The sequence below is a fragment of the Botrytis byssoidea genome (genome assembly GCF_014898295.1).
Source record: "Botrytis byssoidea strain MUCL 94 chromosome Unknown BBYS_011, whole genome shotgun sequence".
Taxonomy (NCBI): domain Eukaryota; kingdom Fungi; phylum Ascomycota; class Leotiomycetes; order Helotiales; family Sclerotiniaceae; genus Botrytis; species Botrytis byssoidea.
This window is the reverse complement of record NW_024065852.1, coordinates 1,029,639-1,045,372: the sequence shown is the minus strand read 5'-3', so window position 1 is coordinate 1,045,372 and position 15,734 is coordinate 1,029,639. Positions and strand designations below refer to the sequence as shown.

The window sequence follows — 15,734 nt, the reverse complement described above, 5'->3', positions numbered from 1 at the left end:
TGTAGTTGTTTTCTAAACCGTTCTTCTAACTAGGGAAATTCACGAACTAAACACATCTTCAAATTGGGCGAGCAATTCCTGAACACATGATGGAGCCCAAAGGTGGTAAGAGTTCGGCGACGGTAGAGCTTGGAAGCATCGAAAATTTGAGAGAGGTGTCCCGTCGTCGAACAGAAGACAAAGATCGAAATGAATTGGTCCGATTGAGAAAAAATCCAGTCCTCAAAGTTGGTTAGGGCTCATTTGATTACAAAATCCGCGCTGAATCTATTGAAATAATCCGCTCTTTATGCTATTACAGATTTTGTTATAATAATAATTCATTTCAAAAAGAATAGATTATTGATTTATGATTTTATAATTTATATATCAAATCCACTAAATAATTTATAGTTTTTCTAAAATATTCAATTTAAATTTTAATTTGATATTAAAAATCATATAAAAAGTTTTTATAAATAATAATTTTAAAAAAGTATTTAGAATTATAAAAAAAATATATTTTGATTTTATTTTATTTTATTTTTTTTTTTTAAAAAAAAAATTTATTTTAAAGTATTTTTAAAATTATTTTTTATAATTGTTTTAATAGCTAATAATATAATTATTATTTAAAATATTTTGAAAATATTTAGAAAATCGAAAACTATTAATAATGATAGTAATCAAAAGTTTATATTTATATAAAAAAGAAATAAAAGTTTTTAAAATAAAATTTAAAGTTTTTTTTTAATTTGTTATTCCAAACAAAAATCTAAATCTATAGTAAAAACAAATAAATCTCAAAATCAATTTCGAAATTGTAATATTTTTTTTTTATTAGAAATTTATTATTTAATTTTTTTTATAATAATAATATTTTTTTTAATTAAAAGAAAATATCTTTTTCAAAAAAGAAAAGTTATATATAAATATTTTATTCAAATAAAACTTATTTTAATTATATCAATTTATAATATATAATAGGATTCCAAAATTAATAAAATATTCTTTATAAATATTAATATAAATAATAATGAAAATAATAATAATAAAAGGGATAATAATAATAACTATATTATTAATCAAAATTCAAAATATAATATTTATAATAATTCAGAAAGTAAAGAGAATCTTTTTATTAATATTATTGAAAAAGAAAATAAATCAATAGATTCGAAAATTGAGATTAAAAATATTTCAAAGAAATTTATAAATTAATTTAAATGGAAATCTTATAAAAAGCTTTTTTTAAGTTTAATATAAATTTATATATAAAAAAATAATTAATAATTAAATCAATTTATTAAATAAAGAATTTTTTATTATAATCAATTTATATAAACTATTTTTTTAAAATATTAATTAAATATTAATAATATTAAAAATCTAATTAATAATCAAATTAAAAAGAAATATATTAATATAAATCTTTCTCTTTTATATTATTTATTTGATTTACTTAGTTTTATTTAAATCAAAGAATATTATAAAAATATCAATATCTTTTTAAATTATTTAATTAAATATTAAATTTAATAAAAAAATAGATATTATATAACCTTATATATTTGATTATTTATAAAGAAATTTTTTATAAATAAATAAATTAATAATCAAAATATTATTAATATTAGACTTATTATATAAAAAGCTAATTAATTAATTAATTTTTTATTCGAAATTTATATAATTAATAATAAATTTATATATTATTTTAATTATTCTAATATAATTAATAATTATTTTATTAAATAAAAAGAATAATTTTATTAATTTCAATTTATTTTATATTTTTTTTAATAAAAATATTAAAAAGTAAAATAAATATAATTCTGGAATATATAAATAAGAAATTTATATTTTTGAATATATTTTATTATAATTAATTTAAAATTAAAAATAGAATAATATAAATATTTATTGCAAATTATATATTATCAAAAAAATCTTGAAATTTTTTTTTTTAAAATTACCAAATAATTTATTTTATATAAATAAATCTTTAAAAGATTTTAATAAATCAAAAATCATTTTAGTATTTTGTATATTTAAAATCAATAATCTATATCCTTTTAATATCAAATATATTATATAATATATAAAACTATTTTAATAAATATAAAACTTTAGAAATTAATATAGTTTTTAAATTTATTGATTTTTTATAATATTTACTATTTGATATATATTATTTTATAATAAACTATTAATATTATATCTATAAATTTATTTTAAACACAATTTGTTAAATAAGATTATAAAAAACTTAAAAAGTTAATATAAAAAGAAAAGAAAGGAAATTCATATATTATTTATTTTTTTATAATAAATTATAAATAAAGGGTGACTTTTAAGCTTTAATAGCTTTTGGTTTAATAATTTTGTTTTCTTTATTATATATTTTTATTGATATAATCTTTATATTTATTTAATTAGATATTAATATTATATCTTTTAATATTATTATTTATTTAATAATAATAATATATAAATACTTTTAATATCTATTTATTAGTTAAGAATATATTAAAATGAATAAATAAATATATAAAACTAAATAAATAAGAAATAATTAATAAGAAATAGCTAATAAGAAATAATAAAGTTTAGCTTTTCAAAATATAATATTTATTAATAATAAAGATTATTAACTCTATTAGTCTTCAAAGAAAAATATTATTAGTATTTTTAATAATTTATTTCTTTATATAAAATATATAATATTATAATATTATAAATTAAATCAATAATTTATTTAATTAATAAATAAAAAGAATAAAAAACATATTTTCGAAATAAATAATTATAAAGAATTTAGCTATTTCTTGAATTATTATAAAAACAATAGTATTCTATTTCCAATATTTCTTTATATATATAAATTGATTCAAAATCTTTTTAATTAAATATTGAAAAAGACCTTTTTTTAAGAATAATTCAATTGATTTTTAATACTTTTTAATCTTTTATAATACAATAATTATATTTAATTAATAAAAAAAAAAGCTTAGAATAAAAATATATTTATTTATTTTCTATTTTTTTATTGATAAATTTTCTTAGTAATCTTTGTTTTTCTTTTTTTAGATTATTTTCTTATATTTTGAGTTTTTATTTTCAAAGCTTTTTTTATATTCTTATTTTTAAAAAAAAACAATCTTTTATTTATATTTAATTTTTATTTATTTATTAATCTCTTTTTGAAATTAATATATAATATATCTTTTTTATATAATATATTTATAATTTATATTATAAATATAGAATTATTTAGAATATAAAACTTTCAAAATCTATATTTGAATTATTTTAATTTATTATAAAAAAGGTTTTAATTATTTAAGGAATTTATATCTAAAAAGTTTTAAAAATAGAATTCAAAAGAAATAAATATTGAAAATTAAAAAATTAGAAATATATATTTATAGATTTATATATTATATATTATATATTTTAATTAATTATAATACTTATTTTTATAAAATATAATTATTTCGAATTCGAAAATATTATAAATACAAATAATATATTTTTAATTATAATAAATTTTATATTGAAAATATTAAAATTTTTTTAAATTTTAAAAATCAAAAAAATATTAAGAGTTATTAAATCTAATAAAAAAAATATAAAGAAAATAAAAAGAGTATTTATAAAAGCAAAAAGCTAGAAATATATATAATCAAAAAACAAAAATAATTCCTAAAAAATTAGAAATCGAAAAAGAAAAAAATAAAAAAAATATTAGATTTCTTATATTTAAAAATATTTTATAAAATTTTTAATTATTTAAAAGTATTAAAGAATAAATAAAATAAAATAATTATATAAATTTGATTAAATATTGAAATGTAATAATCCCAATATATAAATTCAAAAAAAAATCTGATTTTAATTAATTTTATTTAGAAAAGCTTTGAAAGCAAAAAATCTTATTCAAAATAATAATAATCTTATATTAAAATTCGAATCAAATAATTCTAAAATAGATTTTGAAAATTAGAAAATTGATATTAATATAAAAAAGAAAAAGAAAAAGAAAAAGAAGGAATCTGAAAATAAAAAAGATAATAATAAAGTTAGAAAGTTTGAAAAAGTTGATTTAAAAGATTTAAATATTAATTAAGAATTAAAATAAATATAAAGATAATTCAATATTTATTGATTCTTTAAAATATTAATAAATAAATTTAGATAATTAGATTTTCTAGAATTTTAATTTGAATTAGAATTTGGAAAACTAATATAGAATAATTTATAATTAATTTAAAAAATCTAAATAATAAAATTAATAAAAAATCTTTGGATTTTATATAAATAAAAAATTTATTTAAAAAGATTTATTTATTTTATTTTTTCTCATTATTTCTTTCTAATTATTTTTTATTTTCTATCTTTTATTTATTATTTTTTCAAATTATTAATATATTAATAAAATATATTTATATTCTAATAAATTTTTTTATAAAATATTCAATTATTAATAATATATTATTTAAAGAAATTTTGTTTTTTGAAATTCTAATATTTTGAAACTAAAAGAAAAATATAATATTAAATTTTTTGGATTTAAAAAATAATAAATCTTTAATAAGAATTATAATTCAAAAAGATATAGATTTTAGATTTCTAAAAATAGAATAAAATATAAGTAAATTTGGAATCTATTTTATTATATAAAATAAAAAAAAGATTTATTTCAATTTTTGAAAAAATTTGAAAAAATATTAGAAATTTCAATAGAAAATAATAATAAATAAAGAAACCCTAATAATTATTTTTTATTCTAATTATATATATTTATTAAATTTTATTTCAAAATAATATTATTTTTTTTTATTTTATATTTTTTGAATTCTTTTTATTTTATAATAATCTTTTTATATAATCTTTATAATTTTTTATTAAAAATAATTTATAAATTAAAATAAAATAGAATTTAATTTATTATTATTTGAATTCATTATTATATTATTTATAATATTTGAAAAATAATTAATAATATAATCAAATTAAATTTCAAATAAATCTTTTTAAAGCTATTTTATTAAATAAAATTATATAGAATATATAAAATATAAATTATATATATTTGAATTATATATAAATATTTTTATTATTATATTAAAAATGAAAAGTATATTTTAAATATTTCAAAGATTTTTTCAATTTTATTTTGTAAAAAAGAATATTAAAGATTAAAAAGTTTTTTAATATTTTGAATATTTTATTAAATTCTAATTATTTTTATAAATAATATTTTATTTTTTTAAATAAAATAAAAATCTATTTAATATTTATATATTCTATATTATGTAAATAATAATAATCTTTTAAAATTTATAAATCTTTTAAAATCAAAATATTTAAAAGCATTTTTTAATTATTTATAAAATCTTTTTAATTAATTAATATATAATAAAATTATAAATTGAAAATAATTATTATAAAAATATTCTATATAATATATTTCTTATAATTGAAATAAGTAAATCAATTTTCAAAAAGTATTATTATTGAAATAAAAATATTATTAAGAATATTTAGATAATTTATAAAATATTTATAATATTTTTCATTTTTTGTTATTTAAGGAAAAGCGATTTATATAATTGGATTCAATAGTTTTATTATTAATAAATATAATATTATTATAATATTTAAAATTTAATAAAATCATTTTAAAATATATTAAAATAAATCAATAAATAGATTTATATAAAATATTTTTTGTATTTATAAGTTATTTTTTTAGAATAAAAAAAAGCTTTAATTATATTATATATAATTCTATATTAATTTATAATATATAAAAATATATATAGTTTTTGATTAATTAAAATATATTAAGAATATTATAGTTTTGTTTTTTTATAATAAAAATCGATTAAAAATCGAAAAGTATATAGAAATATATATAATTATTTTTGATAATATTAAAAATATTTAGAATTAAGAAGAAATTATATTTTAAATTTATTAGAAATATTAATTCTTTTTTTCAAAATTAGAATAAAATAAAAAGAGCTAATAATAGAAACTAAATTATATATTAAAATAGAAATAAATTAATTAGCTTTATTAATCTTATTATTATTTATTATAAATAAAAAAAAGATAATTTATTATAATTTAAATTAATAATATAATTTAATAATATAATAAAAAGAATATTAAAGAATCTATTTTTAAATTAAATTATATATATTCTAATATATAAAAAATAGAAATATAAAATAATTTAAATTGAAATCAGAAATGATTTAAAGAAAAATAAAGATATTTTATAAATTTAGATATTTAAAATATTAATATTATTATAATATTATATAAATATAAAATAAAAGATTTATAAAAACCTAAAAAAATATAAGTTATTTATTGAATTAAAAATAAGATTAGTTTTTTTTAATTCTTATTTTTAATTTATATTTTCATTTTCTTATATAAATTTATTAGAAAATATGGATTATTTAATATTATTTTAGAATAATCTATTCCTTTCCTATTTCAAAATATATTAAATTTATTAAAATATGGATTATTTAATAGAATCCGTAATTTAATATTTAAATATAAATTCAAAATCCATTTTCAAAAAGCACAGAATATTCAGCGGATTCAGTACGGATTTGTATATCCAAACTAGCCCTTACCAGAGCGCAAATATGTATATGATGCACCGTGAAAATCATAAATGATATTTTCTGAAAAAACAAGATGTTAATGAGGTCTTAATCTTTAAACAATTTGACACAGCAGAAACGCAGGCGGAAGGTAGATTCGTTCTGAAGAATTTCTCTTGATCACAGCTAATGAAACACCTTTAGTTTGTCCTCATGTATCATTTCTACAAAACGGCATTCCTGCTGGCACATCCCCCCGACAGAGCATTGAAATGAGGGTCATTGTATTTACATATCCACACTAGATAGTCACATCTTTACGTTCTGAAAATTTAGGTGGAAATTTAGGTGAAAAATAGAAACTCAGTGAGAATCAGCCATAGAGCTAGCCTCATCGTTATTTCAACATTCTCAGATGATATTATAAATCGTAAGATATACATGAAAGTATGTGTAAACTCAACCGGGTATACAAGAGGTTCATCTGGGTTCTTACCCAGTGTTTTTCTCACAAGAACACTTGCATGCATAAGGCTGGGGTAATTTCACATGTAGGTAGTTGTTCACTTGGAGCACGTCAATGGCAGTAAGTATTCGTCATGGATTTTCTTTGCAAAGGTACATCATTTTTTGACAGTCACTGGCATCATGAAATTCTTTTTGAGGAGAGTAGATTGAATTCAGGTCTACTATAACTCCAAAATCTCATAAAAAACATCCAACACAGCTTTCAAGGCAGAGCCTAGGCACGAGAATAAATGATAACCAGACTGATAATCCGCCTACGCTTCAAACTTAGCAAACTTCATGTCGTATATCCCCCAGAGCTGAAAGTATGGTAGCCCAAATGATACCATAGCCTCTGGTATAACAATTAGAACAAGAATCTCATTAGACAATGCGGGGTAAAATCACTCACTTCGACGACTTGCTTATACATTGAAGAAGTGGGTCAAGATATCGAGTGGTCCACCAGTTTTGACGAGTTCCTCGTCAGATTCATCAGAAGAACCTGGCTCCTCGACATCGTTGGTTTCGGGAAGGGCTGCTTTCCAGGGCTGGTTGCGGGTGTCTTTGGCGGCATCAGCATAGATCTTTTCAATACGCTTTTGCTGAGAAGCATCCGCAGCGGTGGTAGTATTTTGAGAAGGCATCTTAGTGAAGTTGGTTGTTGTGTTGCTCGTGGAGGAAAGGCTTGAGATTATGTTTTTGACAGGATTGTGAGAGTTTGATGAAGTGGTGTCTGAAAACTGAAGATGAAGGGTGACCCACTAGTTCTTATAGCTGGGAGAATACCATAACTGGTCATTGATCATGATTAGTTGTCAAGACAAGTGTTCCCGGTACTGTAAGTGCTTTTTTTTCTATCAAAGCAACTCGTAATTTTGCATTTTTTCAATCTAGGGTGTTGGCTCAAGTAGCTAAGAAAACACGAATCTTCACAGGTTTGTGATGGTGGGGGGTGTTGTGATAAAACAAGCAGCCAACCATTTGTCAGAAGATACAGAAAATTGCTAACCTCGGTATATGTAAGTATTTAATGCCTAGCTAAGTTCAGATCAATACAAATCAAATAGTGAAATATATCCAGAAGAAATTTCGGTCTAGATCTGCCGAGACACCGACGTTCATCACTAACATCAACCCAACATGCGCCTGCTGCACCCTGCTGCACTGTGCCACACAAATAAATATTGCGATAATGCATTTGTACCAAGTCAGAATGTTGCGTGACTTATTTGCTATCTCTATTCTCACAATAGAACGAGGAAACTTGCCAAGTACATTGCTTTTACACCAGGATTAAAAGTTTCCCTTCCATTTTTCTCTGTATTGAAGCCTTGTCTTTTGATATCGTTGTGAAGTATGGCTTTGAGGGATCCAGAAAAAGCGATTGGAATTGACAAGGAGGTTACATCTGCCTTGCCATTTAATTTCGCTGGAGAGAATCTAGCTGATAGTAAGGAAACCAACATTGTAAGTCTAGTTGCAATAAGCCAGATTCATTGTTCACATTCATTGTTTAGGTTACCTGGGATGGACCAACAGATCCTCAGAACCCCAAAAATTGGACCACCAGACGAAAATGGAGGATGACCCTCATCGTCTCTTGTTTTGCTCTCCTGTCGCCGTTGACCGGTACTATGATTGCACCTTCAGCCAAGTATATCGCTTCCTCTCTACATACAAAAGATTTCTTCAGCATCGATCTCGTCTCGTCTATCTTCTTACTCGGTATCGGATTCGGACCTTTACTTCTTAGCCCAATCTCAGAGATATACGGTCGGGTACCTGTATTACTTCTTGGAAATATATTCTTCATATTGTGGAACACCGTTTGCGGGTTCTCAAGAAATGTCGGTGAGCTCATTGCATTCCGCCTTCTCACCGGATTCGGAGGTTCTGCTCCTCTAGCCGTAGGGGGTGGGCTTGTTAGTGATCTTTGGCTGCCAGAACAGCGCGGACAAGCGTTAGCAATATATACCGCAGGGCCACTTCTAGGCCCAGCAATTGGTCCAATCATCGGAGGATATATCACGGAGGACGCATCATGGCGATGGATATTCTGGGTTGTGTCAATAGCAAGTGCATTTATTGAAATTCTTGCTCTTTGTTTTCTTGCAGAAACATACCCCCCCAGCATTCTCTCCCAGAAAGCAAAACGTTTGCGAAAAGAAACAGGAAATAGCAATCTTCGAACCGAGTATGACGACCCTGATAGAACTTTATGGAAGTTGTTGAAGACAAATATGATACGACCTTTCAAAATGAGCACTCAGATCATTATCCAGTTCCTCTCGGTCTACATGGCCGTACTATATGGCATAATGTTTTTGGTTCTTTACACTTTTCCATTGCTTTGGCAGAATTACTACCACGAATCAACTGGCACTGGTAGTTTGAATTACATTGCGACTGGTATCGGATTCACTCTAGGTGCTCAAGGTATGTTGAAATATCTAGTCTACATGACTTTGCGCTTGACTAACGACGTTCAACAAGTTGGCGGTAGATTAAATAACTCGATCTACAAAAGACTCAAGGGCGATAAACCTACAGGTGTACCAGAGTATCGTGTGGCTTTGATGCTCCCTGGTTCTATCTTATTACCCATCGGCCTCTTCATTTATGGTTGGACAGGCCAATATCACACTCATTGGATAGCTCCAAATGTTGGAATAGCCATATTTTGTGCTGGGGCAATCATGTGCATTCAAGGCATTCAGACTTATACCATAGATGCTTATTCTCGCTATGCAGCATCTGCAATCTCTACACTTAATGCTTTGAGGAGTCTAACGGGATTTACATTCCCATTGTTTGCACCGGCCATGTATGAAAGACTAGGTCATGGTTGGGGAAACAGCCTCTTAGCATTCATATTGTTATTGTAAGCACCATTTTTCAAGACCATGAATAAATACTTCACTCATTCAGAAAGCTAATTCATTTACTTTGAAATATAGTCTTGCCATTATAGTTCCCGGATTTCTGTTGAAGTATGGGTCATTACTTCGAAAAAAGAGTGCCTATGCATCCGGCGAGTAGGAATCCTGGTACATTGGAGATAATCAACACATATTCTGTTCATTGGGTAATACAATATTTAGAGACATAGTATCATTTTTGTGATTTCGTATTAGACATTACCCTAATAAGACATCTTTGTCAAGATTTGACCTACGTCTAGGGATACAATAATGGATGATTATATTATATTTCTTCTAAGATTACAGCAGAGACAGCTTTAATCTATTTCCTGAGACTTATATAAAAAGACATGGCGTTCCGTACCTCGGTTTTATCTCACCCGACCTGTACAGGGGCGAGATAAGTATACGGCGCCTTGAATGAGACGCGTATCATGGTGGTATACAGCCCTCATTCATTTTCTATTTGACAATCTTGATAAACTGCCTTGAGTTTCCAGGATTTCGGCACAACTATTGTGCCATCAATGCGTGAAGTAATTATTTCTTTACATTGGAGGGTTACATAGCAGCATTAAACGAAGCTCTTGCATAATTGATAGATAAGTTTGTCCAGTTTTAGTGGTTGAAATGCGAAGACATAACGTATGTTTGGCTATCCTTGTCTTTGGAGATTATAACGCTTATTTATGTTCTGGTTCATTCCTTTTCATGTGCCGCACGAGCGCATAGATTCTTCTACAACTTGTATGCTGGCCCCTCCAAACGAAGAAAGTGCTGATGCATGTAATTACAAGGCCAATATATCCGGAATAAGCCCCCTTTCAAGGAAGATTGTATTTGGCCATAGGGTCTCCTGTGTATTCCTCCTGAATTCGATTGTTTAAACTGCTACCGACTTTGGGAATTGGCAAAAGCCGTGAATGAAAAAAATCCGGAATCATTAGAAGCAATGTCTGTACCTGATAGATGTACTGTTTTGGTGGTCGGAGGAGGACCGGGAGGCTCATATGCAGCCGCTGTGCTTGCTCGAGAAGGGATTGACACTGTGATGTTGGAGGCCGATGTATTTCCCAGGTATCACAGATGATTTTCAAGCTCCGCATTTAGAATACAATCCATCAACGAAGACTCTTTTAACGTTGCAGACCTGCTTATAACTCCACTAACAGATTGCGCTGAACAGGTATCATATTGGTGAAAGCATGTTGCCATCTTTGCGTAACTATCTAGGTTTCATCGACTTGGATTCCACCTTTGATTCTTATGGATTTACAAAGAAGGTTGTTTCTCAGAATACTGTATATTCCAAACGCTCACATAATTTACTAGACAGGTGCGGCATTCAGACTCAGTCCAGAGCGACGTGAAGGATGTAAGTAGAATATGGTTACAGTCATTCTAGAGAGCCAATCTAATACTTCCAAAAGTCACAGATTTCGTCGGCACGGGAGGCCCACAAAACTATTCATGGAATGTCGTTCGCTCCGAAGCAGACAATCTTATGTTCCGCCATGCAGGAAAATGCGGAGCAAACATTTTCGATGGCGTCAAAGTTGATTCGATTAACTTCGCACCCTGGGCCAGTGAATCTGAACTTTCGCTCGCGAAAGATGCTGCTGGTGCGGGAGCCACAAGTCTCGGTCGCCCAGTATCTGCAAAATACACCCACGAGATAGACGATGTTAGTGGAGTGATAACATTTGATTACATCATTGACGCTAGTGGAAGATCAGGCTTGCTGAACACAAAATATCTGAAGAATCGCTCTTACAATCAGCAACTTAAAAATGTTGCAATTTGGGAATATTGGGAGGGCGCTGGAGAATATGGAGCAGGAACGAAAAGAGCCAATTCTCCTTACTTTGAGGCGTTACAAGGTTTGTGGCATTCAACCTTCTAATGCCTTTGTCTTTGTTAGTAATTTGTGGTTTTGGCAGACGAAAGTGGATGGGCTTGGTTTATTCCTCTTCATGACGGCACAACATCAGTTGGGATAGCCATGCAAGAACAGCTCGCCAAAGAAATGAAAGCTTCAAGTGCAAATACCAAAGAGTTCTATCATAAAGCAATCAAGTTGGCACCGGATGTCAATAAATTGCTAGATAGCGGTAAACTTATCTCAGAGCTGAGATCAGCTTCTGATTACTCGTACAACTCATCCTCGTATGCGATACCATACGCGCGTGTTGTCGGTGATGCTGGTTGCTTTATCGACCCATTCTTTTCATCTGGTGTCCACATAGCTATCACAGGAGGGCTTTCAGCCGCGACATCGATTTGTGCAGCTATTAGACAAGATTATTTGGAGCAGATTGCAGCACAATGGCATTCAAATAAGATTAGAGAGGCTTACGCTCGGTTTCTTTTTGTTGTATTGGGTGCATACAAACAAATGCGGAATCAGAAAGAGTTTGTGCTGAGCGACTTTGGTGAAGATAACTTTGATCGTGTATTCAGCTTTTTCGGCCCAAGTAAGTGTTTCCCGGCTTCCATCCATGCGATCGTTTAGTTTCAAAACCCAATAAAGTGATAATAGCTATTCAAGGAGCTGCTGATGCTACCAATAAGATCACGCAGGCTGAATTTGCAAAGACGGTGGCGTTTCTAAGCAGATCAGTGGAGCAAAAGTTTAGCGCTGCTCGAGATGATGAAGTTTTCCTGGACGAAGCAATTCTTAATCAATTTCGTCAAAATCAGATCCAATCAGCTAAAACGATGAATGATTTTACCACTGATATAATTGATGGACGAGCTCCACGTCTAGTAAAGGGAAGTTTGGGACTTATAGATCTGAATGTCTAGTCAGATGATACCAAAATGTTTCGGACTAATGGTAGTTATATAGTAAACTATTTTATTCAATTGTTAATATCAACTTGGTATTGATTAGGTGTTAAAGTGCTTTTAGTTCTAATTCTAATTCTAGTTCTAATTCTAATTCTAGTTCTAATTCTAATTCTAGTTCTAATTCTAATATCAAAAAACGTCTAAGGCACTACTTACAAATATCCCTTCAAATACGCCCTCAAATATAATCTTGGGAAGTTGTTGCTCAACAGACAGGGGGATTGACTCAGACGATGGATCAGATTCTTGGCTGGAATCAGTTCTTTGCTTTTTTAAAGGTGAAATTGGACCCGCTGAGCCCAGCGATTGCGAAGGACTGAGTGATGATAAAATTGCAGGCCCCCCCAGTCTCACTGAAAGCTGTATGCTGCATGGTAACCTCAGGTTTTGAGTGAGAATAATATGTAGCGGAGCTTTCTGCAATTTTCTCCCCTCAGGCATCTAGTTCTGAATTCGACAGGGTATTCCATTGGACAGCATAGCGGCGGTAAATTTCGGATATAAGCTTAACAAACGTAGTTCTATCGTCAGAGCATAAGTACACGAATCGGGCCCAACGCCACTTGCAAGATTGTTGAAGCCGCAAGCGGCGATAAACTCTGTGGTTTCGTGTCCGACGCCTATGTTTGCAGTCCCTGAGGAACAACAATTGAGTAAAAGTAGGACGTCGGGTTGTGCTTCTTTTAGTGAGTTTTGGATACCGCCCCATTTTACCATGTTACGAGTAGGAGCTCGATGGTTTGAACGACTACACATGCGGTTGTTAGTTTTGTATGGAGATAGTAGGGTATCCTGCCAAACACGGATCATAGTAGGAACTCAAGACATTTCATTGATTGAAAACCTTGAAAATCTAACATATTACCAATGTGTCTAGTCGTCCGAACTGGCAGTCTAGATCTGAAAGCTTTCAATATTTGAAGACCCTTCATTCAGTTGGATGTTTCAAATTATTTAATTGTCCCAGATAACTTGAGTATATATGTGTGAACGCAGTGAATGACTTCAATTCAATGGCTATTGTAGTTAAGCCCTAAGCGAATGCGAAAGAGACTAGCTCTTTCCAGTAGACCTTATATAAGGTCTACTATCCCTTGCAACTAGCTGATTCTTCAGATAGAATACAATTAGACAATTAGGACCTACGCAATCGTGGGTGCTACGTCTTCCGTATCCTTCTCATACAAACAATATAAAATCGAATGAAACAATCAAAAGTTTTTTGTTGCCGGATTGTAGTCTAGACTACTGGGTACACTGCACACTGTGCCCGATGGGAATTTGATATCGACACTAGTCTGTAAAAACATTCCCGTTCACATACCTAGTCCAACATGGCTGTCAATTTTGAGCCAGCATGCAGTGCCCACCATGATAAACAAATTTCAGATCCTCCTTATTGTCGTCGCCTAGTTCAATAAAGTCCAAGATCTTCCGATTCAGCTTCTTGTGACTTCCGTTGTTAGGTGTCCGGTAGATCTCAACTTCGAAGTCGTAAATCGAAGCGAGAACTATGCCTAGTTCGTGGACTTCAGTTAAAATACGCAAAGCCGGGTTTTCGCCATCCCATAATAGAAGAAGGACATAGACTCGGGTATGCTTGGCTACAATATTTGGGGGTCAACGAAACATTCACTTAAAGTTGAACAACAATGGGCCAGCATAGCATCCACACAAGCCAGCGAAATGTTCACATAAAGTTAGACAATAAGAAATCATAAAAAATTTATATATATTCGGATATTGAGAAGTATGATATGAGAGAATAGTGCCCTCACTTTGTTGATTGTTCGGGTAGGCTGCATTGGCAGCTTTCTATAGCTTTTCGCCAAAATCACGTATCGTAATTTAATAATATAATTGACTCAGATCACGAAATTCAAATTTAATGGCAAATAATGTGTCATCCATACTGACATCAGTCATTGTCGTTAGCTGTGTTAAATATTAAAAAGCCGATTCTTAAACTTTTTCTTTTCTTATGTTGAAGCTGAGAATAAGAGGGATCCGTATTGAGCCTTATTTTGTGACACTTTGCCTTAGAAGAACTGCGAGAGCAGGGTACAATTTATCCTTAGAATCTACAACTACAGAATCGAGGGCAAAGCGCTCGTAGAGCACACCTATATACTAGCTATGTACACGTGATCGTACACGTGCGCAAGCGTGCACGTGAGCGATCGCAACTGCGATTGAGTGCGATCCGTGACATATCTTACCAATTAAATAGAATTGATAGATAATATCAATTTGTATATAACCTAGATATATAATCTATTTATATTACGTTGGGGGGTCTAATATTTCGCTAATATTTTTTAATTTTACAATTTCCAGAAATAATATCTCCTTCTTCTTACGGGAGCTGCCTCTAGGGTCACGTGGAAGTGTTTAGAGATCTCTTGAAGTGGTTTAGACTAGACTTCAAATAGGAATTCAACAAGGTTGTAACTATTTGCAATTCTTATAATTATAATATGAAATTAATGATTATCTTGAGCATGAAGCTTTATATTGTAATGAAACCCATTCCTTTATATAGATCTCCGTACTCTTTGAATCGATAAGTCGACTATCGAAAAGTTATCTCATCCTCAGACCACATAATGATTATATAATTTTTTTAATCTTGATTTCGAAATAGAAACCTCCTGAAGGTTTATCACCATAAAATCTAAAACAATTTGATTCTAGCTTTAGTAAAAAAATCAATAATTTATTATTTTTTAATTTTTCAATTAAAGATTATAAATCATTTAATAATTATATTATTTTAATATAATTTCAATATATATAAATAAATTTTCTTATTATTTTAATATATTTTTTATTATAATAGTTTTAT

General features: G+C 27.6%; 4 protein-coding genes across 4 annotated transcripts; 2 read left to right on the top strand and 2 right to left on the bottom strand.

Moving 5' to 3' along the window:
• Positions 1-7,540: 7,540 nt before the first annotated feature.
• Positions 7,541-7,762, bottom strand: EAE97_006343 (uncharacterized protein; the record flags this gene model as incomplete). Its single annotated transcript, XM_038876856.1, has 1 exon — positions 7,541-7,762. The coding sequence occupies one exon, from the start codon at positions 7,760-7,762 to the stop codon at positions 7,541-7,543; it is 222 nt and encodes a 73-aa protein (XP_038732563.1).
• A 712-nt stretch (positions 7,763-8,474) lies between these two features.
• On the top strand, positions 8,475-10,157 carry EAE97_006342 (uncharacterized protein; the record flags this gene model as incomplete). Its single annotated transcript, XM_038876855.1, has 4 exons — positions 8,475-8,585; positions 8,636-9,554; positions 9,612-9,999; positions 10,076-10,157. The coding sequence occupies 4 exons, from the start codon at positions 8,475-8,477 to the stop codon at positions 10,155-10,157; spliced, it is 1,500 nt and encodes a 499-aa protein (XP_038732562.1).
• Positions 10,158-10,991: 834 nt separating this feature from the next.
• Positions 10,992-12,844, top strand: EAE97_006341 (uncharacterized protein; the record flags this gene model as incomplete). Its single annotated transcript, XM_038876854.1, has 6 exons — positions 10,992-11,116; positions 11,226-11,322; positions 11,372-11,414; positions 11,470-11,919; positions 11,980-12,513; positions 12,579-12,844. The coding sequence occupies 6 exons, from the start codon at positions 10,992-10,994 to the stop codon at positions 12,842-12,844; spliced, it is 1,515 nt and encodes a 504-aa protein (XP_038732561.1).
• A 486-nt stretch (positions 12,845-13,330) lies between these two features.
• EAE97_006340 (uncharacterized protein) lies at positions 13,331-14,521 on the bottom strand (the record flags this gene model as incomplete). Its single annotated transcript, XM_038876853.1, has 4 exons — positions 13,331-13,637; positions 14,214-14,227; positions 14,270-14,493; positions 14,515-14,521. 4 exons carry the CDS (start codon positions 14,519-14,521, stop codon positions 13,331-13,333), a joined length of 552 nt encoding a protein of 183 aa, XP_038732560.1.
• Positions 14,522-15,734: the final 1,213 nt, after the last annotated feature.